The following is a 27,149-nucleotide window of genomic DNA, read 5'->3' on the forward strand; positions in this document are numbered from 1 at the left end:
CAGGCGTTTTATCAGCACTCTGAAGGGAACATGCTTTGATCTTTTCATTTGAGGAAATGGAGGCCCAGGGATTTACTGTTGGAAAGACATAAAATAAATCTACATAAACATTATCAGGGCCTGGGAGGCACCATGGAGAAAAGAACAATATTTGTCTTCCTCTGAGCATGTTTCTTTCTCTGTTTTCCACTAACTTTCACTGAGTGACTATTGGTTCTCTCAGCCTGCCTGCACCTGACCCCATAAAAATCCTTTAGAAGGGGTGAGAGGAAGCATTGACCTAGACCAGTATAATTTTTTCCTTTTTCTTTTTTTTTTTTTTTTTTTTTTTTTTTTTTTTTTGTGTGTGTGTAATTTGGTGTTTGAAATTCCCTAGTTTGCTTTGTATTTTAAATGTTAGGTGTACTATAAATTCCAAGGATATCAGAAAAGCCACATTTGGCTTTTGACTCAAGTAGATAAGGCATGTTTTATGGACCCTGGGGCCTGTGGGATTGGGGGGGGGAGGTCAGCTGAATGTTTGGGGAGAAATAGCTTATTGTTTTTATTTTAATGACAAAAAGGATAGGTGAGTGGCAGCAGACACTGCAGATTGGCAGCCATAGCTCTGTGCTGGGTCATGGCTGTGGGACTTGACAAGGGGCCACAAAGGGACCAAGAACATAAGCAAGATAAGGCATTGCTGCTGCCCCAGGTGCAGCAACGGTACACAAAGTTTATGGGGACCAGAGGTGTGTGCCTTTGTGCTGCACCAGCAGCTTGCCTTGGAGCTGCACAAGTTCTCCAAGGACAAGTGGGTTTTCGAGTTCATCAAGAAAAGGGTGAGGACATGCATCTACACCAAGAGGAAGAAAGAGGTGAACCATGTCTGACCCCAGGAAGAAAGCAGCTGCCAAGGTCTGAGCCCCTCCCCTTTCTGTGCATGATAAAACCTTTACAGAGGAAGAAAATCATCCATATTTATTTACTTTATACATCTGTAGCAACTGACTCGGTGCATGAGTAACTTGACAGTCCCTACTGTTATCTGCAGAGTATCTATTGCTTTTTACCCCAGAGCATTTCCATTGTGTTGGTATGGGGCATCAATGGGAACTCATTTACTTATATCCAGCTTGGAAGTGGAAGTTGTTAAAAATACTCCTGGGGGCTGGGGATGTGAGCATGGCTCGGGGTTCGATCCTCAGCACCACATACAAATAAAGATGTTGTGTCTGCCGAAAACTAAAACATAAATATTAAAAAAATTCTCTCTCTCTCTTTAAAAATAATATACTCCTGGTTTAGGGGGACTCATTGGCATATGCCTGTAATCCCAGCAATTTGGGAGGATGAGGCAGGAGGATTGGAAGTTCAAAGCCAGCCTCAGCAATTTAGCAAGGCCCTCTGCAATTTAGGGAAACTCTGTCTTAAAATTTAAAAATGGGGGGACTGGGTATGTGGCTCATGGTAAGCATCCCTGGTACCAAAAAAAAATTTTTTTTTTACTCCTGCCTTAACCATTTATGTATGATGGGTCAAAATGCATTCTACTGTCATGTATAATTAATTAGAACAAATAAAATATATTAAAAAATACTCCTGGTTTCAACTTTTCTCCAACGAGGTATGAGAATTTTTGGATACATTTTCCCTTTGTCTCTTGGGAGGACACTCCCAAAGTGTATTCTTAAAGTTCCTTAGAAGATCCTGGGTGAGGGTGGAGCCCATAGCTGGATCAACCCAAGAATACTCTGGGGGGCTGGGTTCGGTGGAGCATACCTGTAATCCCAGTGACTCAGGAGGCTGAGGTAGGAGGACAGACAGGTTGGAGGACAGCCTGGACAACTCAGTGAGACCCTATCTCAAAATAAAAATAAAAAAGGGCTGAGGGCATAGTTCAGTGATACCCCTGGGTTCAATCCCCTGTACCAAAAAAAATAGAACAAGACTGTTCTTCAGATTAGCTGTCCCTCTTTCAGTCTTCTTGGGTTTTGACTCCATTTCCTGGAATCACTTTTCCAAATAAACTAGTTGTGTTCAAGTGCAGGGATCAAGTTTTGGTTCCTGGGGGAACTCTGGCTAGGACAAAATGAATGGTAGAAAATTAGAATGTGTAGATAAAGAACTCTAAAATCACGAACAATCCTGTTTTCTCTAGAGATCTCTTCTGTTAGAATTTAGGAATTCTAGAAAAGGAATATTCTTCCTTTTAAAATGCATACACAATAAAGGGGATCATACTGTATTGCTAAGGCTTTAATATAGTTTGTGTCCCTAAGGGTTCATATTTAATCTGCATTGTGAGGTGTCCAGAGTTAGAAACCCAATCAACTGTGGTGTTCAGAGGTGGGGCCTTTGGAAGGTGATCAGGATTACAGCCATTAAGGTGGAGGCCCCCACAATTGAATCTTGGTGGCTAAACAAAAAGAAAAGAGATCAGAAGAGACGGACATAGAACTACATGTTCCCTGCCTGGTGCTATGAGATGCTACCTTCTGTCAGGAATAAGACCAGAGTTGGTCCTGAGACCTTTGACTTCCTGTTGGGGCAGGCCAAAATGTCTAGTTAGGCTCCCTGGCTGAGGCTTCTGGTGGGCTACGTTAGGTTTTTAGTGTGTAGCCAGGGCTGGGAACCAGCTCTGTTATGGTTAGTCAAGGTCAGACAAACTGTGACTCAGTGTATAGACTCAAGGTCATAAGCACTATTTGTGAGCACGTGCCCCCTTAGGTAGCCTGTTGGCAGTGTGCCTTCTTTTTGGTCTGCAAAGGGGCCATGGAAAAGCCTCAGGGGCTCAATGGGGGCAAAATGGGACTGGCTGGAAGCCTGAGTTGTGGCCACCTCTAAAGCATGTCTACTATCCTAACTGCCTCTTGCCTCTTCTTCTGTGTGCTGGGACCATGAATCTGTTCCCTGGGTTGAAGCCCCCACAGGGTACCTCCAGAACCATGAGCCCAAATAAACCTCTTTTCCTTAAAACTTACCCTGTCTGGGGGATTAGGTTATTAACAACGGAAAACCAACTAGCACATAGATAATTGATATATATCCTGACTTTTCTTTTTTAAACTTTTGCTATATTGTGAAAATCTTCATGTGAGGATGACATTTTCTTCAACGGTGTGAGATTTCATAGCTTCACAGTATCTCATTTACAGTACTTATTCATTACATAGTAAGCAGCGGCTACAGCCCAAATGCAGTTTGGTTTCCTCATCTGTAAAGTAAAAACACAGAAAGGAACAAACTAGGTCAGACCTCTGCTCCTATGCAGCTGACCTTATGGTCAGGATCTTTCTTACATTCTAATGGAGCATCATTATTTACCCAACATCCCATTGTGGACTATTTAGCTTTCAGTTTTCAGTACTATAAACATTCAATAAACATTCACTTAAGTATTCTTTACACTTATTCTCGATTTTCTGCTTTTAGGATACATTTTTTTTTTTTTGTACCAGGGATTGAACTCAACCACTCAGGGGGACACTCAACCACTGAGCCACATCCCCGTTTCTATTTTGTATTTTATTAGGACACAGGGTCTCACTGAGTTGCTAAGTGCTTTGCCATTGCTGAGGCTGGCTTTGAACTCATGATCCTCCTATCTCAGCCTCCTGAGCTGCTAGTATTACAGGAGTGAGCGACAGAGCCCGACTAGAAAAATTCTTTTTTTTTTTTTTTGGTACCCGGATTGAACCCAGGGTCTTAACCACTGAGCCACATCCCCAGCCCATTTCTTTTTGTATTTTATTTAGAGGAAAGTCTCACTGAATTGCTTGGGGCCTGGCTAAATTGCTGAGGCTGTCTTTGAACTCACAATCCTCCTGCCTCAGCCTCCCCAGCGGCTGGCATTACACGTACCACCGCGGGGCCAAATTCTTAAATTCTTAGAAGTGGAAATGCTGAAAGAATAGGACCCACGTAAATGAAGACTGGGATTGGTTTATCTGTCCTGGAGCCAAGGCTATTAACATCCATGCTGTTAATATCATTACAGTAAAAAAAGTCATGGTAACCAGAGGTTGGTACCTGGTTCCTAGATGGCTTAGGGATGTGGGCTGAGTGATTTAATGATTAACAAGTTAGGTCTAGAGTCCTTCTCTCCTTCTCTCTCCTTCTCTCTCTTTCTCTCTCTCTCTCTCTCTCTCTCTCTCTCTCTCTCTCTGTTTCTTTCTTTCTTTCTTGATTTCTCAAGCTTTTGTACTTCGGTTTTCTCACCTGTAAACTGAGAGTAATAGCTCTCATCTCAGAGGGCTGCTAGTCATTCCTTACATGTTTATTCAGTGCCTACTAATCCCAGCTTCCAAGTTAGGAGTTGTTAATCTAGAAGGAAAGGATGTATTAATACTCACACAAATATAAAATTATAAAATTGCACTATGTTTTATAATGAGAAATGCAGGATGCTATGAAAATGAATGCGAGGGAGGGGCCCGAAGTTTTTTTAAATTTTTATATTTTTACGGGTTTGCAAGAGCAAGTGTGCGTGTACATCTGGAAGATGTGTAGGCCTTGTCTGGTGGGGAGGAAAATTCCCTGCCCAGAAAAGGGTGGGTGCAAAGCATTTTCAAAATGGATGGAACCGTACGCCACTTTCTTTTCCACCTAACGCTCTTGGAGTTGTGTGATTTCCTTCTAGAAATTTCTCTTGAGGTCTGATAGTCCCATGGCTGTTTTTTTTTTTTTTCTCCCTTATTTAGCTCTTAGTTGAAATGCCATTTCCTTAGAGAGGCCCCCACCAACCGTCCTCCATCATGCATCCCCTCCCGTGGTCAACCACTTTTATTACTTTTCCTTCCTAATACTGCTTCAAACATTCGTATTTGTTTAAAATCTTCCCTCCCACTTGAATGACAACTCCAAAAAGTCAGGGATATTTGGGGGCGGGTAGATTTGCATGCTAAATTCTCAATGCCTGGCGTATAGTAGTTGTTCAGTGCATATTTCTTGAATGAAGGGAAATGATTGGCGCAAAGTCCGGCCATGGCAAATGCGGTTCGCAGTAAAAGCCGAAGCATCCGGGCCACCCCCGGCAGAGCGAGGGGGCGTGGCTGGGGCATGATCGCCGCCCGGAACCTAAGAGCCGCACCCGCAGCGGTTTCCGGCCGCGGCGGACACTTCCCGCGGAGGGACTATACCGTGGCACTTGGCGGGGCTGAGGAGAACACGGAGGCTCCGGAGCAGCGACAATGGACGACCACAGCCTGGAAGAGTTCCGTCGGCGCTGGCAGGAGGAGCTGGCGCAGGCCCAGGCGCTGAGGAAGCGGCGGCGGCCTGAGGCTGCCGAGCGGCGGCCGCGGCGGGCCGAGGTGGCTCCCGGCCGCGGCGAGCAGGCCTCGGGGTACCTGGCGTTGGCTCAGGGCCTCCTGGAGGGCGCGGGGCGGCCCCCGGCGGTGCGGGCGACCCGGGCCGAGAGGCAGGACGCGGCGAGCCGTTCCCGCTCCCCTCCCGTCCGCGAAGCCGCGGGGGGCGGGGAGCAGCTGGTGGATCAGCTCATCCGCGACCTGGTGAGTGGCGGTCGCCTGCTGCCGAGGCCCCGGGCCTGCCCCCGCTCCGGAACTAACCACTCAGGAGTTGTAAAGCAACTTTCTCTGTGGGCCACCGACTGGAAAAAAAGTAAAATAAAAAAGAGTAGTCGTGTACTCACCTATGTTCGTGTGTGCATAGGGTGCAGACCCGAGGCTGCAGATTTGTCAGTGTCTGCAGACATCTTGGGGTGCTTCAGTGGGTGTGAGCGTGCAAGCTCTGGACATCCGGTGTTTGCTCGCAAACGTCCTACGATGCATAGGATAGACCCACGAAAAAATTAGCTGCCCAAAATGTCAGTAGGAGTTCGAGAACTCAAGAAAGTAGATACCTAAACTTTTTAACAAAGGCTGTCTTTGGAGAAAGAGGGCCTAGGAAATGGATAGGAAAGAATTGAACTCTGGGGCATTTGACCCCTGAGCCACATTACCAGCCCTTATTTTGTATTTTATTTAGAGACAGGGTCTCGGCAAGTTGCTTAGCGCCTCGCCTTTGCTGAGGCTGGCTTTGAACTTGCGGTCCTCCTGAGCCACAGTGAGAAAGAAATAATTGCTTTTAACTTTTCTCTGTGTACTGTTTGTATTTAATTTTTTTCCAACTTCAAAAAATTAAAGTGGGAAAAGGAGGAAAAATCCTTTAGGCAGGATCATTAGGATGGAGGTTGTTTTGAGGGGGCATGGATCTTTTGGAGAATCTGGAGGCCTGCCATAAAAATGACCCCCTTCACCAAGGTGGGAGGATCAGGACTACCTGGCACTTATCCATGGCTCCCAGGTTAAGAATTGGAAGAGGACATTAAGCTTTAATAGCCTGATTTACACGAGTTTTAAAAGAACCTTCTGCAGCTTTCCAGTTGGGAATTATTGTGTAGTGGGAGTTGTTCCAAGAATTAATGGCTTATTTTTATGTAGTGTGTAGTTTTATTCAAATAACATAGCTTGTTTTTTTTAAAACAAATGTCTGTTTCTGTGCTCTGACTTTTTTCCTTTAGAATTATTTACTTTTATTTTTTTAAAAATTTTTTATTTTTTTAGTTGTTGATGGACCTTTATTTTGTTTCTTTATTTATATGTGGTGCTGAGAATCAAACCCAGTGCCTCACACTTGCAAGGCAAGTGCTCTACTGCTGAGCCACAATTGCAGCCCCCTGACTTACTTTTAATACAACAATCCTGTGAGGTAGATATTAACTCTCCTTTTACAAATGAAGAGACAAAAATTTTCTGCGATTTGTCCACGGTTACCCAGTCAACAAATAATGGGAATTGAAATTAGAGTAAGGTCTTTTGACTTCTAATTCACCAGGTTAAACTTGAGTTGGCATAAGAATTACCTGAGGCCTTATTGAAATATAGGTCCTGGGTCTTCCTCAGACCTATGAAATCAGTGGTCAGGGAAGAGAGCCCCAAATCTGATGATTAGAATGATCAGACACATTTGAGACATTGTTCTTGCTTCCTTTGAATTTTAAATCCTGATTCTCAAGGCTTTCCAGCTGTAATAGTCATAGACATTGTTCCCAAGAATAGTGGAGAAATAAATCAAGTGTGCAAAAAAGGAAGGACCCTCCTTTGGGAAGGATCCTGGGAGCACATTCGAATCTAATATGTAGTCGGAAAAAAGCCTGCACTAATTCCCTGGGATGAGACCTGGTGGGCTTCTCTGTTCCCTTCATCACCACATTAGATGAGGCAGCATCCAGGTTGGGACATCTCTGATTTTTTTAAACAATACTTCATAATTATAAATAACAGCAACGAAGTAGTAGTTGTTCATTAAGCACTAGCATACTCTCTCCTTGGTGCTGTCTTAAGGGCTCAGAGACTTTTTTCGGTTCTCCCAGTAACCCTCCACGGTGGCCATTTTCAACTGCACTTGGAACCTGAGCATTAGGAAAGTACCTTGGTTAGGGTCAGTAAACCCATCCAGTATCTTTGGTCTGAGAACGGATGTTATGATTTACAGAAAAAGCTTGGCTACCTGCATCAGTGGTTGCAAGCCCTACCACCCACAGGGTCCAGACAGGTAATGCAACTGAGTGAAGCAGGCTAGGTATTGCCTCTTCAATCCTTTTTCCGCCCCAGCAGTATCCTTTTTTCAGGCATTTTGTTGTGTATTTTTTCAGATTTTATCATAGTTTGTAGAATTTGTTTCATGGTGGCAGCTGACATTAAACATGTCTGGGTAGGAATTATCTTTCTTGAAATATGGCTCTCTGTTTTTGTTTTTTCACTTTTAAAAGTTTTTTTTTTTTTTAAATCACACTTTGAAGTATACCAATCATAACTGCACAGCTTGATGCATTTTGAAGAGTTCGTGAGCATGGAAGCAGCAGGCAGATTACAGAACAGCATCACCAGCTTGGCAGAACCATCCCTGCCCCCATGTGCTTTTTCACCTCAGGGTAAACACTCACCTGACTTCTAACACCAAGCTGGAACTACATTTAAGTGGAATCATACTGTGCCTACTCTTGTGCGGGGGTTCTTGTGCATAGCATTATGAGATTGATCTATGTGAATTTACCACATTTTATTTATTCATGCTACTGTTGATGGGCATTATTGATAACTAGTTTGTTAAGAGCCAGCTTGGGGCTATTGGGAACAGCACTGCTTGAACATTTTATACATCTTTTGGGGTGTGTGTGTGTGTGTGTGTGTGTGTGTGTGTTTGGAATTCACCGAGGAGTGGAATTACTAGGTCATAAAGCATGCAGGTAACAGCCTTGGTAGATGTTGATATTTTCCAAAGTAGTTGTACTCTGGAAAGATTATGTTCCTTTGGGACTTCCCAGAAACTGTTCCCAGAGACTGACATAGTTGTCATGAAAGGGAAATAAAAATGGTAAACTTCACCCCCAACTTTTGGCAACTGGCTTCTACTCGTGCATCCTGTTGTGGTTTTGGCTAGTCTCTTCCACTTCAGACTTCGGTATCATCACCATAGTGAAAGCACCTAAGTCATCAGCCAAAAGTTGAGTTCCTTTTGTTGAGCAGTTGAACACACTTGGAATGTTATCTGGCTAGGAATAGGCCAGAACCGTTGATGGACAAGCGCAGCTGAAATGAAATTTAGAAATAACTCCTCCTGAGCCTGGTCTTCTTTCTCTCCCCACAAGTGCTTGGCATTGAACCCAGGGGCTACCACTGAGCTCATCCACAGTCCATTTTATTTTGAGACAAAGAACTAGGCTGACCTTGAACTTGTGAGCCTCTTGAATAGCTGGAATTTACACTACCTCATCTGACTTATGAGGCTTTTAATAATTGCACCTAGAAACCATCTCTGTTTAGGTAATGAGGTAGGAATATCTAAATTGGCACTTGGTTTAACATATGGTTAAACTGATGAAAGAAATGGCATCCCCCTGGTCCAAATTCCAGAGGCAGTAGGCAGTTTGTTTTAGTCTTTCATCCTGTCCATAAACCCAGGCTCCTTAGGTTAGTGGAGCCACTTGAGTATGATTGCTTGGTCCCATTTTTGTTTAGGTAGCATATCAGATCTCCGCCCAACTCAAATTGTCTTAAAAAGCCCAAATTGGAATCCATCAATTTATGTGACTAAAACCTCTAGGTGGTTGTGCTTGTTCTGGGTGTTAACATAACGTGACTGGAAGCCTCCTCTTAGTATGGCTTTCCTTTGTTGGTTTTACTTGCAGCAGTCTCACCCCCACTGGGGACAAAATGGCCAGCATCTGCAGTCCTACATTCTACCAGCTTGGCAATGCAGGGGGAGAGTAAGGAGTGTGTTTTCTGTGGTATGCAACAGATATCATGAACCTAAGTTCTTATTGGGCCAAATTGGGTCATGTGACCAATTTGGAACCAATTTCTGCTTAAAATTGTCCAGGCTTGCATTTAGTGCCCACTCCTGAAGATAAGGGTGGGGTCAGTCCCATTTAAATCACATTAAGAGTGGGAAGAGAAGAGAGAATGAATGTGGGGCAAGCAACTGTGGCCATTACTGATGTCCACTTTAGGTGGCTGTTTGGAGCAGCACTGTAGGACTGTTTTCTGTTCATCCATCTCTGTATACTTGTTGATCAGGTAGGTGCTGGGGCATGGGCAATCAACAGAATTGATACAGTTCCTGCCCTTGGAGACCACCTCTTCTAACTTAAAGAACAACATTAATGGAGCCAGCACAGCCTGGGTGTGGTCCTGGGCTTAGAGTCAGTGAACCAGCATTGAGTTTCAGATTGTGCTGTTGACTGGTTCTCTCCTGGTGTGGAGTCATGTGCTGGCATACCTGGAATGACTCCCCTTCCTCTTATTACCCTTTGTCTTCCTTTTAAGGCTCAGCTTGAATTCCCCCTCCTGTGTTAACTCTTCCTTGATGATCCCTTCAGTCCAAATTTCTCCACTCCCCTAACTGAAAAAGGTCTTATTGTCAGTGTCTTTTTTTTTTTTTCCCATGAATTAGCAGGTCTCTACTTAGTGCATTTGAAATAGTCTGTGTATATATGTAAATTGTAACTTAGGTCATGTTTTCACTGGAAAGTTCTGATGGCTGGAGTCATGGGTTCATTCATTCCACAATACATGTTAAGAGGCTTAACTAACTTATTAAATGGCTTAACTTAGTATCAGGCACTGTTCTTAGGCACCAAGGATACAGCAGTGAACAAGACTGAAAATTTATAGTCTACATTCCAGGAAAGAGGGAGCTAGACAGTTCTCAAATAATAAATGCTCTGGGAAAAAAGCGGATAGGGGGCTCGAGCGGGACTGTAGTAAGGTAGGGGCTGTAATTTTAATGGTGCTGTCCAGCAAGGCCTTTCTTGGGAAGATCACTTTTCATGGAAGACAAGGAGGGAAGGAAGCAGGCATGAAGATATGTGGGGCATGGGCAATCAACATTTCACATTGACTGCAGGCAGAGAACAGTAGGTGCAAAGGTTCTATGGTGGCCAGAGCCAGCAGCCTCCTGGGTGTGCGGCCCAAAAGTGACTAAAAGACCCTGTGCTCAGAAGGACCTGTGCTTGGTTAAAGCTCTGTGTTGTCTTGAAGTTCTTAACTGTTTTTGACTAAGACAACCTACGTTTTTGTTTTACACTGGGTCCCCCAAATTCTACATCTGATCCCGATGGTGGGATTGTGCTTGGAGTAACTTCACCAAACAAATCCACAGCCATGAGTAGTATGCCTCTGGGACCTGAAGCTTCTGACGGGATCTCCTCCTCCCTTCTGACTCTGTGCTTGCCTTGTTTCAAATCTGGGGTCCAGTGTAGACTCAGGGAGCTTTGACAGCAGAGGTCCAGCCTGTTTTGTTTCACATTGACTTTCTTTAGTGCCACACCCAGTGTCTTGGGATTCCCCCCAGCACTTACTCCCCAAGTCCTTTGGATTGGCATTTTCCATCTCCCTCCCTTGCCAGAGTGCCTGGGGAAGTCATACCAATAGGCCATAAATATGAGAATGTGTCTCAGAGTGGGAAAGCCTATTCCTGTTTAAAAAAATAAATCACAGTCATTTTTGTGCATTTACCATGTGCCTAGTGCTGGGCTGGTTTGACTTGGTAATATTATAGTTCGGTTATTTGCACAGGTAATCAGCAGATATTTATTGCATACCTTTTGCTCTTACAGCTAGACGTGGGCATTAGGTTCAACATTAAGAGATAAATTGGCTTTTCGTGGACTGCTTGAGAGCTTAACCTCTCTTTATAGCATTGTTTCTTTGGAGAAATGATTTCTAAGTTCTAAATAGCTGACTTACTAATGAACTGTGGAATACCTTAGGGGACTATCTATATTGCCCCTCATAGTCTTGTGTATTTATTCTGCTTTACATGACGATGATTTATCACTATAAAAGATTTTAGCTCTCTGAGTGCGGTTGCCCATACTTATACATTTGCTAACAGCACCTCCCCTCCCCCTGCATTGGTCATGTCCCTGAATTCAGATAATATTTTGAACATAAATTATCCTATTTTGGGCTGGGGTTGTGGCTCAGAGATAGAGCGCTCGATTACCATGCATGAGGCACTGGGTTTGATCCTCAGTACCACATAAAAATAAAATAAAGATATTGTGTCCACCTACAACTAAAAAATAAATATTTAAAAAAATTATCCTATTTTAGTGGGTAGCATGCTTACTACAGAAATATTTAGGAAATTTAGAAGGAAAGAAGAAAACAAAAATCTCCTGTAATGTCATTACTCAGGCTACTGCTGTTCACATTTTGGTGTACTTCTGAAATTCGTTTTCTTCTTATATGTAAGAATATTCATTTTAAGACAAAATGGCTGCCTATTTATTTTGGGAGTGTTTCGGATCCCCTTCCATCAGCCAATTTTTTTTTTTTTTCTTAAAGAAGACACAGGAGAGGGGCTGGGATTGTGGCTCAGTGACTGAGCACTTGCCTCGTACATGTGAGGTCCCGAGTTCGATCCTCAGAACCACATAAAAAGAAAATAAAAATAAAAAATAAAAAAATGCCCTTATTTGCTATTAAAAAAAAGACACAGGAGAAACTGGAACTCCTTCATTCCTACTGATTGTGATTGTGAGGTCAACTGTGCTCCACTTTTGTGTTATGTGGAGAGTTGAGATAAACTCCTTTTCATAACATATTTAGTAGAAATGTTACTGCAGATCTCTTATTTGAACTTAAAGTGATTTCTTTTCTCAGATTCTCAAAACACCACCTAGAGAGCTCTTCATGTTGTTTGCCCTGGAGATATACATTGAGAACAAAAACCTTAAGTCAGTTTCTTCACTTTGTACTGATTTGTCTCTTAGTAATTATCCCTTCTTCTATTAAACAAGAGAAGACAGATTAAATTTCTAACAGTAAGGCACAAAACCAATCCATTTACAGAATTAGTCTTACATTAGCACATAGGAGTGCAAATCAGCCTCCCTGGGGATGGATCTCTTTGCAATTTCTCTCAGCATTTTTGGAGTAAGTCCAGTAGACTTTGGGAAAATCTTGTACTCACTGACCCTTAAATTAACAAAGTAACACTACCCGTGTGTGTGTGTGTGTGTGTGTGTGTGTGTGTGTGTGTGTTTCCCTTGTTTGGGAAAGCCGGTAGATGGATTTGATATCTGCTATGATTTAGGGCTGTGGTTCTCAGTTTTTAATGTGCATGAGGAACCCCTGAGAAGGTGATGTTTGAGTACCTTCCCTGAAATTTGGGGGCAGTAGGTCTAGGTGGGTTCTCAGCATTCAAAATAAAACAAATACAAAAATCATTATGGATGATTTTGATAGGAGTCACCATTTTTGGTGACAGAAGTCACTAAGAATGGTAAGAGAATATCTAAGCCGTTGGTCAAAGCATTAAAAACCAGGTTGTGTGTAATCAGAAAGACACTTTTCCTTACATTTGAAGAATGTTAATTCTTTGAATTCATTGGTTTTCTAGAGCATAAATTTGGCAAGTCTCACACTGATGGGGACTATTAAGCGAGTGCACAATAATAGTGTATTGCTTTATCAGTGTAGTCACATTGATTTTTGTATAGTGTGACTAGTTCTCCTGTATTAATAATTCCAGTGCCTTTTTTCCTTCAGTGCTGTGGATGGAACCAGGAGCCTCACATGTGCTAGGCAAGCACTCTACCCCTGAGCACTATCCCCAGCCCTCAATGTCTTTAATTTCCTCCTTCTTCGAATATGTTTCTGAAATTCAGAGTTGCCCATTTTGATGTTTTTAAGTCAGAATAGATATTGAGGTGGGTTAAAATGGCTCAAAACTCTTTGGGTGGAGTGTGCTTCACCATAGTCTAGGTGGTAGTGTGGTAGCTCTCTTTTAGATAACAAGGAATTTCTCTAGGAGCAAGTAATATTTTTATCTACGTCTATGAACTGTGGTAAACACTAATCTGAGTGTTTCAGACACCCTGCTGCAACTAGGAGAGTTTCCGTGGTTACTGGGGCTACAGCTTTGGCCCAGGACGTGGCTGCCTGTCCTTGTTGAGTCATGCATACTATAAAAGAGTTGTGTTTTCAACCACATGCTCATAACTCTTAATCTTCTGTGAGTTGTTTCCCAAGTGGTATGTTATTAATAATAACAAAAAGAGGTTTATGAATCATTTACTTAAACTTTAATCTACTCTAGTTGGCTGGTATAATGACATTATCCTCACCTGCCTTCCATATTCCTCCTTGAGTGGGAAGTAGGTTTCCTAGACTGATGTCTCTGGAATTGTACAGAGGAATCCTTGGGGGTGAATTGGACACAAGACCACCATTTCTGTTGGTTTGGGAAAAAAGTTTTGACTCTACACAAAACAGACTCTGAGACAGATATTTCAGGTAGGTGGTTTAGTGGCTTGGTCTTTCGGAGAGATCCAGCTTTGAGGCAACAGGGCCGGGCTGTTGTATATAGGCACTGACTAATCAGCAGATGCAGGCTGCCCTCTGAGAGGAGATGTTTCTTTGGTAAGGAAGCTTCTTTGGCCAAGGGTAGCGTCTAGGAAGCACTCAGCTCTGAATAACTGGCAGGTAGCATTTTCATCAGGTAGAATGAGTTCATCGGATCTGAAGGAGGACTTGCGGTGTCCACTACTGGAGCCATTGAATGAATGCCTTGTGCAGCATGAAGCTGCAACATTTGATCTCCTGACCTTGTGGGTCAACATATTTCTTTTTATGTAGTGGGGATCCAACCCGGGTCCTGGAACATGCTAGCTCTACCACTGAGCCATGTCCCCAGCCCTCTGCCCCCGTCCTTTTTTTCTCTGAGACACCATCTAAGTTGCCCCTGGTTGGGTTTGAACTTGTGATCCTTCTGCTTCAGCCTCCTGAATAGCTGGGATTGCAGGCATGTGCCACCTCATCCAGCTACGTATTTCTTAAGATGTGGATCTTCCTGCTGTTCTCTAGTCAGTGGAACAACAGGGAAAATCATTTATTATTATATGAAAGTCTGGGACTTGATCTGTTTTGGATTGATGATCGATGAGTTGTAATTCTAAGAGCACACTGATTTTTAAAAAAGTTTGTCTTTGGACTGTTGGTGTTTACATAATTACAATATAATGCTTTGGTTTCTCTCCAGGACTTAGAAATGATCCATCACTGCTTGTGCATTAACAGACCAGTGCAGCATCTGACTGACTGTTGTAGTGGTGGCCATAACACCACTTACTGGTCACTCGCAGCCTGGGGGAAATGCCTCCTTTCCATCCAGTGTGCACCAGAAGGAATCCTTCCTGACTCACTATAGAAAACTGCCCTTTTAAAGTTGATTGTTTTAACTTTAAAGAATCCCTGTTGTATTGTACTTGGTGTTCAGACTTTTGAGTAGCTTAGCCTCTGCCAGCCTTTTGCTATTGCTCTGATTGTCATCTGCTTGTATATGACAATAAATATAATGTGTAAACAAGCTGGTTTAGGAGTGTCATGAGAGGGGGAACACCTGTTTGTTGAAGAAATAGACAAAAGTCCCTCAAGGAAAATGAATAGCAATATTCACAATCATATATTGCATGCTTAGTCCTGGTACATGTGCCAAGCTCTCTCCGTGTATTATCTCATTTTATCTGTAATAACATGTTCATGGGGTTGTTATACTGGGTCTGTTTTATAGATGAGGAAACTCAGATGAAGTTAGACTGCTGGCTTGGCTAGTAAGGTAACAATTAGCTTTATCATCAGTTGAAACCAGTTGGGATCTGCTCTGAGCCTCCAAGGCTCCTAGAGATGGTGGTGTTTGGGATCAAGAGGGACCATGGCAGGGTTGGGTATGCTAGGATAGAGTTGTTGTCTTCCAGGATGAGGATGGAGGATAGGCCAGCTGTGTAGACCTAAGACAGGAACTGCAGCCACCAAAAGTGTGACTTTTCTGCACCAGAATAGAAACAAAGATGATGATGTCTCATTCCTCGTCAGAGTATCAAATCCAGAAACTAGGTCATGGAGCATCCTGAACGGGACCTACTGAAGAAAGCAAGTCCTGACAAGCCACAATAGGAGACTTCAGTTTTGAAGAGTGGGCTTTTCCCTCTGTATTTTCTGCTTGTATGAGGATAAGGAACAGTTTTCTCTTGTTTCTTTCTAAGTGGGTAATGTAGGCCTTTCTGCTTTACTACGGTCTTAATAATCTAAAGGGGAGAGCAGGAGGGAGTCCAGAGGTGCGTGCAGCAGTCTTGTCTTGTGCATGCTTTCCCTGACCAGCTGGGACTCCCTCTGGTGGGTTGTGAGGCGTCCCCAGATGTATCTGAGCTGAGTGAAGCCAGTTAGTTGTGGGAGGGGACCTCGCCTGAAGCGAGACCAATGACTTACCATTATTTTTCTAGGCAAAGATCCTGTGTTTTCCAATTACCCTTGCAGATTTTTTCCTGTTTTTGTCTGTATGGCCAACGCTTCTCTCCTGTTTTAACATTCTGTTCCTTCTTTGTCCACAGAGGACTGTCAGCTCTCACTTTTTTTCCCTCTAGAGAGCTTTTTTGGCTCTCATACTTCACCTTGCACTGTTTTTACAGTTGAGCACCACATTTCCTTATGCTCCAGAGTTTCCTTATCCCTGAGACTCTTAAATGAATAGGAATACAATTCCAGAATAATCTTTATCCTGAGTTGTGGTGGGGTCTAAATTAGCGCTCACACTCCATTAACAATGCTGAGACTATTTTCTATTTTGGGACTGCAGTCTCACAACACACAAAACTGTTGTATTTGAGTAGTGAATTAACAGTTTGCCTGCAACCAGTAAGTCACTGATGTCAGCCAAAGCCTATTAAAAATGAATTTTATTAAGTGAGTTCTGCCGGGACAAAGAGCACAGCTTTCCCTAGCTTTGCAAGGCACATACCATGCCACAGTGAGCTTTGGCAGGTGGATTTGGGAACAGGCAGAGGGGCACACATGCACACTTGGCTTTTCCCTGTTCTCGCATGTATTGCTTTGTGCCACCAGGGTCGTCATGACAGCCTTATCTCCAGCTGAAGCTGTTACCTCATCTCTAATTGCTTACCCAAAGACAGGCGAGCTCTCATTTCTCTGCATTAATAAATGACACCGAAGAAGAACTCTTTGTTTGCACTGGCTTGCTCAGGTTAACCAGCATAAGCCCCTGAGAGCATTAGGAAACCTCGCAGAGGGACGGGTTCACCTCCATCTAGAGAGCATTGGGCATGTTGACTTTTTACTCATGTTCACTGCCCTATTCTTTCCCTGGTTTGAAAACACTTCAGTGACCCAGGTCAGCATTTCTCCAGCTTTGGATGTGCCCCCTCTCTGAGGTGGGGAGAGTAGCAGTTGTCCTGGGAAGAGGGGTGGCTTCCCTGACTTGCAGGCTCACTTTCTTGGACCGCTGCTGCTCACTTTGCCTTAGAAGGCAGGAGGCCTTCCACAAACCTTTGCATCTATTTTTGTAGTGTATCCCAGGTCATGGGGATTTTGTAAGTGTATGTGAGGTTTGTGGGGGTCAGAGAATTGAGAGTGGCTGGCAAGTTCTGAATTAGTCCCATGACTTCTTTGTGAAATAGAGTACTTCCCTTCTGGGAAACAGCCTTATCTTTCTTGTTACCACCTAAGAGTATCTCTGGTAACTTAAAAGGCCTGAAGATGTGAGTTATTTTCATATTTCAGAATTTTAAGCTTGTTTTTTTTTTTCTCCTCAGAATGAAATGGATGATGTGCCCTTCTTTGATGTCCAGCTGCCTTATGAATTGGCAATCAATATATTTCAGTATCTGGACAGGAAGGAGCTAGGAAGATGTGCACAGGTAAGCTGTTATTAAATAGATGTTCAGATTTTCTACCATGTGTGGTTAAAACCCCTGGATAACAGAAATTTATAGAGTTACAAGCTTTATAGGATTAGTGAATTGCATAGTGACTTTATTTGAAGGAAGGCAACCTTGAACTTAAAGAAAGAACCGTGCTGGATCACCACTTGGTGTTTATCTTTCTGTGACTGTGAACTCAAGAGCTCTCTTCTTCCTGCATTCTGAGTTGTGGCTGACCTGTGGCACTGAGCTCAAAGCTGACAATTCTGGGCTCCGCCTTTATTGAGCCTGCCTACACTGTTAATGTACTCACAGTTTTTAGTGCAAAGATGTGAGTCCTTGATTAAATCAGGCTAGTTGTTAGGATGGGAGCTGAGGGTCAGTTCAGGGACAGAACAGTGAAGTCATGTTTTAGGCATATAGTCCAAATTACCCTTTAAGCTCCAGAATCCCATTCAGTGAGGTAGAGGTATGTGAAAACTGAGACCCACCAGGGAATTGAAGATCAATGTCACCCATTTAATGCTGACTCTGGGGCATACTACCATGGGGTGGATTGTTGGGAGATATCATCTAGGGCAAGCTTCATTGTGTGCATGTATCATGGGGGATATCTGTAATATGCATATTTGAGTTGAGGAGATCTGGGATGGGGCCCAGTGGTCCACATTTGTGACCAGGTGTCACCACTTATCTTTGGCCACACTTTGAGAGGCAAGTGTTTATGCCACTAAAGTTGTTCTTTTGTTCTCATCATTTTGGCTGAGAGTATATACTTGATTTCTCTTTATCCTTTTTAGCCTCGCACATGCTAGGCGAGCGCTCTACTGCTGAGCCACAACCCCAGCCCCTTAATTCATCTTTCAAATTGATAAAAATCTTACTTATTTTGTACAATATGTATACATCGTGGAATGGCTCAGTCAAGCTAATTACCATATGTGTTATCTCACATACTCTTGTTATTTTGTGGTGAGAACATTTTAAAATCTGTTCTCTAGGGATTTTTCAAGTATACAATACGTTATTATTAACTATAGTCATCATGTTGTGCAGTAGATCTCTTGTAGAAATCTTGAACTTTTTCCTCTTTTCTGACATATCCTTTGACCAGTATCTCTCCAACTCCTGGATCCCCCCCTTGCAACCTCTGTCTCCTCTCTAGCAGCAGAAATTACCAGGAATTCAATTTTTTTAGATTCTACATATATCATGTGGGATCATGTTGTATTTGTCTTTCTGGGCCTGGTTTATTTCATTGAACATAATGCCCTCTAGACACATTTATGTCACAGATGGAAGGAGCTCCTTTTTTTTCAGGTTGACTAGTATTCCATTGTGCATATGCACCCCGTTTTCCTTATGCAGTCATCTGTTCATTCTGTGTCTGGACTCTGGTGAATAATGCTGTGGTGAGCATGGGAGTGAAGCTCTCTCTTCAACCTGCTGATTTTCTTTTCTTTAGATTTATACCCAGCAGTGAAACAACTGGATCACAGGGTAGTTGTAGTTTTGCTGTTTGAAAGAAACCTCCACAGTTTTCTCTACCAATTTACATTCTCACCAGTAGAGTTGCAGGCTTCCCTTCTCTCCACAGCCTCTCCGGACTTGTTATCCTTTGTCTTTTTGATAACAGCCATTTTGACAGTGGGAGGTGGTGTTTCCTTGAGGTTTTAATTTGCATTTCTCTCCTGATTAGTGATGTTTATATTCCTGTCAGCCACTTGTATATCTTTGAGAGATGTCTGTTCAGGTGCTAGGCTCATTTTTAAATCAAATTACTTGTTCTCTGATTATTGAGTACCTTAGATGTTTTTCGATATTCTTTATCAGATGTGCGATTTGCAGATATTTTCTCTTATACCATAGGTTGTCTCTTCATTCTGTTGACTATTTTCTTTGCTGTGCAGAGTAAACAGTTCTCATCCTGTTTGTCTATTTTTGCTTTTGTGCCTGTTCTTTTGGGTCATATTCAGAAAAATCATTGCCCGCACAAGTGTCAATAAGCTTTTCTCCTGTTTTCGTCTAGTAGTTTTATCGTTTCAGGTCTTACACTTAAGACTTGAATCCATTTTGAGTTGAGTTTTGTATGTGGGTGTGAGATAAGGGTATAATTTCATTCTTCTGTGTGGGAATATTCAGTTTTCCCAGTGTGATTCATTAGACTATCTTTTCCACATTGTGTGTTCTTGACACCATTGTTGAAAACCAATTAAATGTAAATGCAGGGGTTTATTTCTGGGTTCTCTGTTCTGTTTTGTTGGTCTATGTATATCTATTTTTAATGCCAGTACCATACTGCTTCAATTACTGTAGCTTTATGGTGTGTGTGTGTGTGTATGTGTGTGATATATGTGTGTGTGTGTGTATTTTTTTGTACTGGGAATTAAACCTAGGGCTGCTTGACCACTGAGCCATATCCCCAGCCCTTTTTATTTTTTATTCCAAGAAGGGTCTCACTAAGTTACTTAGGACTCTCTAGGTTGCTGAGGCTGGCCTTGAACTTGTGATCCTCCCTCCTTAGCCTCCTGAGTTGTTGGAATTACAGACTTGTGCCACTCTGGCCAGCTTTTGTGGTATGTTTTTAAGGCAGGTAGTATGATGCCTCCAGTATTTTTCTTTTGACTCAAGACTGCTTTGTCTACTCAGGGTCTTTTGTGGTTACAAATTTTGTGTATATTTTTTTCTTTCTGTGAAAAATGTCTTTGGAATTTTGATGGGTATTGCATTGATTTGTAGAATGCTTTTGATGGAATGGTTCTGATTCATGAACACGGGGTATTTTTCCATTTATTTATGTCTCCTTCAGTTTCCTTCATTAATGTTTATAGTTTTCAGTCTTTAGTCTTTGTGGTAGAATTTATTCCTTAAGTATTTTGCTTTTTTTTTTTTTTTTGTAGCTATGGTGAATGGGATCATTGATTTATTTTTTGAATAGTTAGTTCCTTGTTAACATAATACAAAAGCTACTGATTTTTGAATGTTGATTTTGTATCCTACAGCTTTACTGAATCTATTTATTAGTTCTGATTGTATTTTAGTTGGAGTCTTTAGGGTTTTCTATATATAAAAGATCACACTGTAGGCCAACAGGGACAAGGAGACCTCTTCCCTTCCAATTTGAACGTCCCCTTACTCCATCTGGGACTTCCAGCCCTATGTTGAATGCAAACGGGGAGTGTGGGCACCCTTGTCTTATTCCTGGTCTTAGAGGAAACCCTCAGCATTTTACAGTTGAGTGTGATACTACTTATCTGTCATTGTGCTGACGTATATTCCTTCTATATTTGGTTTCTTAAAGAATTTTTATCATAAAAAAGATGTTGAAATTCATTAAATGCTTTTTTTTGGTGTTTTTGAGATTATCATATGAATTTGTCCTTCATTCTGTTCATGTATATCACATTTATGGATTCCCATTGATTTTTTTATTAAGTGTGTATGACTACAGAACATATGCTTTTTATGATATTCCCTAGAAGATATTGGAGGATCCATTCTCTTTACTGCCAAAAAATGACTTTGTTTAGTGGTTACCATTTTCATCCTTGGATTCTATAATGCATTTTACACAGGTGGAGATATCTTCCAAGAGGAAAGGTTTGGTAAAATTCACTAGTAAGAAGACTATACACTAAAATCCAAAGCACCCCAAGAACGTGAAGTCCAGGATGTTAAGGCAGTTTGAGAGTGGTAAAAGTCAGATTTGGACTATAGAACTTGCCATGTTGTTGGCAGTTGGGTGAAATCACACGTGATACAGGACAATTTTGAGAGTTTGTGGTGTGATACTATTTTTCATGACACATTTTGCTTAATCATTTTTTTCTACTTAAATGTGAGTTTGAAAGAATTTTCAGTATTCTTAATTGCCTCAGTATTACTTCAGTGGAGATGCTGCAAATATTTTTGGATGTGTAGTGTGTGTCTTTAAGAAACGATGGAAATTATTTAAAACTGAAACTCAATGTGCTGAAGTGTGAACCAGGCCCAGAGCCTATCAGTTGTATTAAATAAGAGTACCTATATTGTCTTCTTTCCCTTTGGAAATCTGATTTGTTATATTCTAACTTTACACATTGGCCCTGCTCCCAAGAGTTGAAAACAAGAGTGTTGCTAAATGAGTCCAGCTCCTGGATTTGAGCCTGATGTTGTTAGCTGAAGTCGTGGAACAGAGTCTAATAACTAGCTGCTTTACACAAAGTCAGCATTAGACGATAAAATCTTCATTCTTGATAGTGAGCTGCTGTTTAAGGAATAATTTCTTTTTACATTGCTTTTTGCTTTCCCGCTTTGTCGAAAGCCATGTGGCTTTCACATCTGTTGCTGATTTTCTCATCCAAAGAGTTTTTCAGTGAAAGATAGGATCTAGTGGAAGAAGAGATCCCCCTTTTGGTACAGTCGAGCTGTATTTCAGGATAGATTGGTTATGCTGGTGAGATTATTCTGCAGGTGTGAACAGTATAATTTGCAACACAGTGGTCCAATTGTCCACCAGAATTCTTCCTTCTTTGGCCAGTTGGATTTGTTTATTGTTGTTAGCCTAGGTCTAAGAGCACATGTATAAGAATAGAAAATATTCTTAAACAGAGCCCCTTTAACTTACAGTGACTAGGGCTGGAGCTGGGGCTTGGCATTAGCGCACTTGCCTGGCATGTGTGAGGCACTGGGTTTGATTCTCAGCACCATATATAAATAAATAAAGGTCTATCAACAACTAAAAAAATATTTTAAAAAATACCAGTGGCTAAGTTAGCTGCGATGTGTGTAACCAGGATTTTTCTAGAGCTTTGACGTGAAGATAATGATGGACATGTAGTAGTTTATAGAATTGGCTTTGTTTCTTCAATCATTAAAATAAACCACAAAATAATAAATATAAGTAGCATTTTCATTTGTTTCTTGTGGTGTTTTTATTTTTGAAACAGGGGAAAAGTTGTTCTATTGGTTGGAATGTCCTGCTGCTTTATGATTTTTGTGTTAGAGGGGGCTTACTCTCTCTGTCTCCTCTTTTTCTCTTTGAATCTAGGTACCTTGGGATTTTAATGAAATTGGGCCAGTTATGTGGAATTGGCATCATGAACTATGTGTACGGCCTTGGAGAAAACCTGTTTGCTTAGATCTTTATGCCAAATTGGTAACTAACAGTAAGGAATCCTTACTGGGGAGGCCTTTTGAGATTTAATTATGCCTCAAACTCTGTTGGAGAACTGATTTTGCTTAAGACTTTGCCTTCTTTCCACATTCCCTCCTTTTTTTGCTTTATGTTTCCAGAACTGAAGTTCTCTACCTTGGTTGGTGATTCTCGTGCACTTCTGATGCTGACCTCTCTAGCTTCTTGTTATTGTTGGATAACCCTCAAGGGACTTAGTATCTTTGGGAGTGCTTCATCCTGAAACACAGTGTGGCTGTTAGTAAGCAAAGTTATTCATTGGACCCTTCATTGAACAGCTTTATCATTTTGTTATTTATAATTTTATGTTCATCCTTTTTCATATACACAGGATTCCTGGCATATTAAAAGATAATATTTTAAACTGGATAATAGTGACAAAATCATCAATTTTAGAATTACAGATTGTTTGGTTTTAATGAGAAAAGTTAAGTTTACTGTTATATTACAACACTGATAATTTTTTTTCTTTCACTTTTGGTAATATTGGAGATTGAACTGAGGGCCTCATGTATGTAAGGCAAGTGCTCTACCACTGAGCTACTTCCCCAACCTTTTTTTTGTTTTTATATTTGAGACAGAGTCTCACTAAGTTGTCCAGACTGGCCTTGAACTTATGATTCTTCTACCTCAGCCTTCTCAGTACATAGGATTACAGACATGTGGCACCAACCCTGACTGGACTGAGGAGGGTTGGTTTTTTAAGTATTTACCAATATGCATTTTTAAAAACTTTAAAAATAATCATAAATTCATGAGATGTTGCAAAAAAATAGTACCCCTAGTTTTTTCCATTAGTAATATGTTGCATAATTATAAAATGATATCAAACCAGGAAGTTGACATTGTGACAATCCACAAAGTGTATTCAAGTTGCAGCAGTTTTACATGTGCCTAGGTGTGATTTTAATTCTGTGTGACTTTATCACAAGTGTAAATCCATGAACTACTACCACAGTCAATATAATTGTATGGATTTCTTGTGCTATCTTTCCATAGCTACCCTGACCTTAATCTTCTGTCCCCTCCACTAACCCCTGTCAACCACTGATTGGTTCTCCATCTCTATAGTTTTGTCTGTTTTTGTTTTCAGTTTTTCAAAAGATATAATATTTTTCGTTGTATGTATTTACTCATGTGTAATACTTAGAAATTTAGCTGCATAGGCAACTATGTCTTGTTTTTCATGTAAAAGTCTGGAAAATTGAAATAAAGAAAGCAACAAAGGGAAAGGCAGGAAGATGCAGAGGTGAAAAACTAAAGATTGTGATAATATTGGTGAGGAAGAAGTAGGTGATGGCAAAATAAATAATTCTAGAGCTAAGGTTCAATATATTAGATTGATATTTCTAGTTTCAAGGAATGTGATCTCATGATCTTACTAGATGTTCACATAGGAAAAACTAAATTCTGTGTTTTTATAGCTAAAGCATTATAATTTTAGTGAAGTTTTTGACAGTCAGGAATCCATATCCAAGTGAGGCTGCATTAATCCTCAGGCAGCAATGATTTTGCAGATCTGTGTTGTTGGCAGGGTTCCCTTTTAGTTCTCAACTTCTACTTTTGCTGCCAGGTTTGTCTTTTAGGGAGAGATGTAGAAGGTCCCGTGTATGTCCACGACCCAAGCACTTTTAATTCACCTGGTTGCAGTGGTTGCCTTCTTAAATCAGGGGTCCAGGAAAAGCCAAAACAACTCTAAAAAGCAGATCTAGACCTAGAGAAAACAAGAATGGCCAAGTATTGACAGTCATTAAACTGAGTAGGAGCTACTTGGGAGTTCTTTACTCTGTTCACTTGACTTTTGTGTGTTTGAAATTTTCCATAATTAGAAAGTTGAAGAAGAAGATAATAAAAGCAGAAAGCAAGAGAATGGTTGTGAGTGAGAAAGTCAGAACCTGTTGAGGGCAGCCCATGTCAGGAACTGAGCTGTTTATATGAACTTTGAAAATGAAAGCAATTTTTTTTAAAGCTGAATTTTTAAAAAGTTGGCCTTATTCTTACATCTCATTTGATTATTTACAGAGGACTTGCTGTGTGCCAGGTGCCATTCTAGACAGCAAGCTCAGCAGTGAACATCTCAGATAAAACCCCTACTTTTCAGAGGGCTTACATTGTATGCAATAAACACCTCATTATATAGAGTATGTCTCCCTAAACGACAAACCTGGCAGCAAAAGTAGAGTATGTGATATGTGCTATGTCGTAGACCAAGACAGCGGAGGTGATGTTGCACTTTTAAGAGGACAGGGAAGACTTCATAGAGAAGGTGACCTTTGAGCAGAGACTGGAAGGTAGGGCAGAGGAAACTGTACAGGACTCTGGCAAAAGCCCTGAGGCAGATACAGTTGAGTTTCACTTGAAGCAGGGTCTGTGGTATACGATGGATGGCAGGAAGGTCAGAGTGACTGGGTTGTGGTATACTGTATAATGAATTTCCAGATGTGTCCATGTCCTAGTCACTGGACCCTGTGAACATGCTTTCATGGTAAAGGGCCTTTGCAAATGGGATTAAGTTAAGGATCTTGAGATGAGATGGGGGATTATCTTGAATTATCCAGGTGGCCTTAATGTAATTACAAGGCTCAGAGAAGAGAGAACTTGCTTCTGGCTTTGAAGATGGAATAAGGGGTCCAAGCTAAGGAGTAGAGATGGCAGCTAGAAGCTGCGAAAGGTAAGAAATATATTTCCCCTGGAGCCTCCAGGAAGAATGCAATTACTACCTTGATTTTAGACTTCTGGCCTCCAGCACTGTGAGAGGAAATCTGTTGTTTTACATCACTAAGTTTGGTAGTGTGTTAGAGTAACCATGAGAAACTAATAGAGTGGCACTGAGTGGGAGGGAATAAGAGGAAGGATGGTCAGAATGTAAAAGGCGTTTTAGCCCACTAAAAAAATTTGAAGCTTCATTCTGAGTGGCCTGGGAAGGCTTTGAGTGTTTTGAGCAGAGGAGTGACAAAGGCTTACTTTGATTTATTTTATTTGTTTTGTAGTACTGGGGATGGAACCCAGGGCCTTGTGCATACTAGGCAGGCACTCAACCACTGACCTACACCTCCAGCCCCTGACTTTCTTTTTAAGTGGGATCATTTTGGCTGCTGTGTGGGGAATAGGCTGTTGGGGGACAAGCATGGCAGTAGAGAGACCTCTGACCTGAAATCATCCAGAGAAGAGAATGTTGGCTGGGCCAGGCTTGCCCCAGCAGAAGTGGGCAGAGTCAGAATTGCTGATGGGTTGAATGCAGGAAGAGAAAGAAAAGTCAGCTAAGACTTCTGAGGTGTGGACTAAGGAACTGGAAGGATGAGCTTGCAATTTGCTGAGAAGGTGAAAACTGTGTGATGATCAGCTTTGAGGGGAAGACCAGTAGTCAGGTGTGAGGCTGAAGGTGAGTTCTGGGTTGAGCTCTGGGTTGGAGATGTTAACTTGCTAGCCCTTTGCACATCAATAGTATTTGAGGCAGGTAACTCAAGAGAACATGAAGGAAGTGCATGTGGGAAGAGGAGGGTGTTCAGGGATGTCTATGGATATGGTGTGTTCTCCCCAAGCAGATGTGGTATGTGAAGGTGTGAATGGAACAATGACATTTCCCTTTTGTAATCTTTGTTGATAACTTTAATCCAGGCAGAGCTAACACAGCTAATTTTCCAGCCACCAGCTCACTCCTCTCCATCCCCCACCCCAAATGTGGTGATTCACAGTGGTGCTATAAAACAAAATGCTGGAGACACTTTTATTAGCAAATTCTTGCAGCTGAGGCTCACTCAGTGGGGCTTTCACTGAGCCAGGGCCTTTCAATTCTGGTGAATTAAAGAAAGACCATTGGACCTTTGGAAAATTCAGGCTTGTAAACTTGCTACATTTAATATAAGTCAAGAAATCAAAACAATTAGAAAGATTTTCTTTTGGTTAGCCCCTTTAAATTTTGCTTGTGAAAGTTTAACTAGATCCTTGCTGATTTTTTTTTCTTCAGAATTAAATTCTTAAAGGCTGTCATTTTTCTTCTCCTTTAAAAGAAGTTAAAAAGCACCTTCCATTTATAGTTTGCTAAAGAAATTGCTGGCATACTTTCATTTTTAATGCATAATTGTGGGTATAATCCTGATCCCTTTTTGGAAGTAATTCTCTACCTTTTGTAAATCCCTCAAACAGATAGGTGTGTGTGTGTGTGTGTGTGTGTGTGTGTGTGTATTATCCAGGATCCTGAATATTATTTTTTGCAGACTAAGAACTGAGTTCTGGCATTAGTGATGTGGATAATGCACCAAAATTTCAACTTTTTATTCTCAGTTTTTTAGTTCCTAAACCTGTTTTGCAGTTTTCAGATTGTTATTTAAAACAACTTGGATCTTCTTTGGAGCTGATAGAAGGTCTGAGATGTTTGCGGCTCCTGAAAGTCCCACTGAGAACTTTCTCCATTTTTTTTTTCTTCATACATGTACTTTGGATAATGATGATCATCAATTCCACTATCATTTCTAACCCCATGCCCCCTCCCTTCCCTTCCCACCCCTCTGACCTATCTAGAGTTCGTCTGTTCGTCCCATGCTCCCCCTCCCTACCCCACTATGAATCTGCCTCCTTATATCAGAGAAAACATTCAGCATTTGGTTTTTTGGGATTGGCTAACTTCACTTAACATTGTCTTCTCCAACGCCATCCATTTACCTGCAAATGCCATGATTTTATTCTCTTTTATTGATGAATAATATTCCATTGTGTCTAAATGTCACATTTTCTTTATCCATTCATCTACTGAAGGGCATCTAGGTTGGTTCC

At 41.5% G+C, this 27,149-nt stretch overlaps 1 protein-coding gene and 1 long non-coding RNA gene across 2 annotated transcripts in view; one reads left to right on the forward strand and one right to left on the reverse strand.

The window, feature by feature from the left end:
* Positions 1–2,969: 2,969 nt before the first annotated feature.
* Positions 2,970–5,946, reverse strand: LOC308645676. The gene is made up of 3 exons (XR_014021266.1): positions 5,630–5,946; positions 4,201–4,305; positions 2,970–3,196 (listed from the first exon to the last, which is right to left on the reverse strand). It is a non-coding gene; the product is annotated as an uncharacterized lncRNA (long non-coding RNA).
* Positions 5,102–27,149, forward strand: part of FBXW8 (F-box and WD repeat domain containing 8) — a 113,818-nt gene continuing 91,770 nt past the window's right edge. The window contains exons 1-2 of the mRNA XM_081287984.1: positions 5,102–5,489; positions 17,096–17,200. Of these exons, the coding sequence (XP_081144110.1) occupies positions 5,172–5,489; positions 17,096–17,200 (423 nt within the window). The 5' untranslated portion in view covers positions 5,102–5,171. The remainder of the gene's footprint in view (positions 5,490–17,095; positions 17,201–27,149) is intronic.

The sequence above is a fragment of the Spermophilus citellus genome (assembly GCF_964194105.1).
Source record: "Spermophilus citellus genome assembly, chromosome: 3".
Classification (NCBI taxonomy): Eukaryota; Metazoa; Chordata; class Mammalia; order Rodentia; family Sciuridae; genus Spermophilus; species Spermophilus citellus.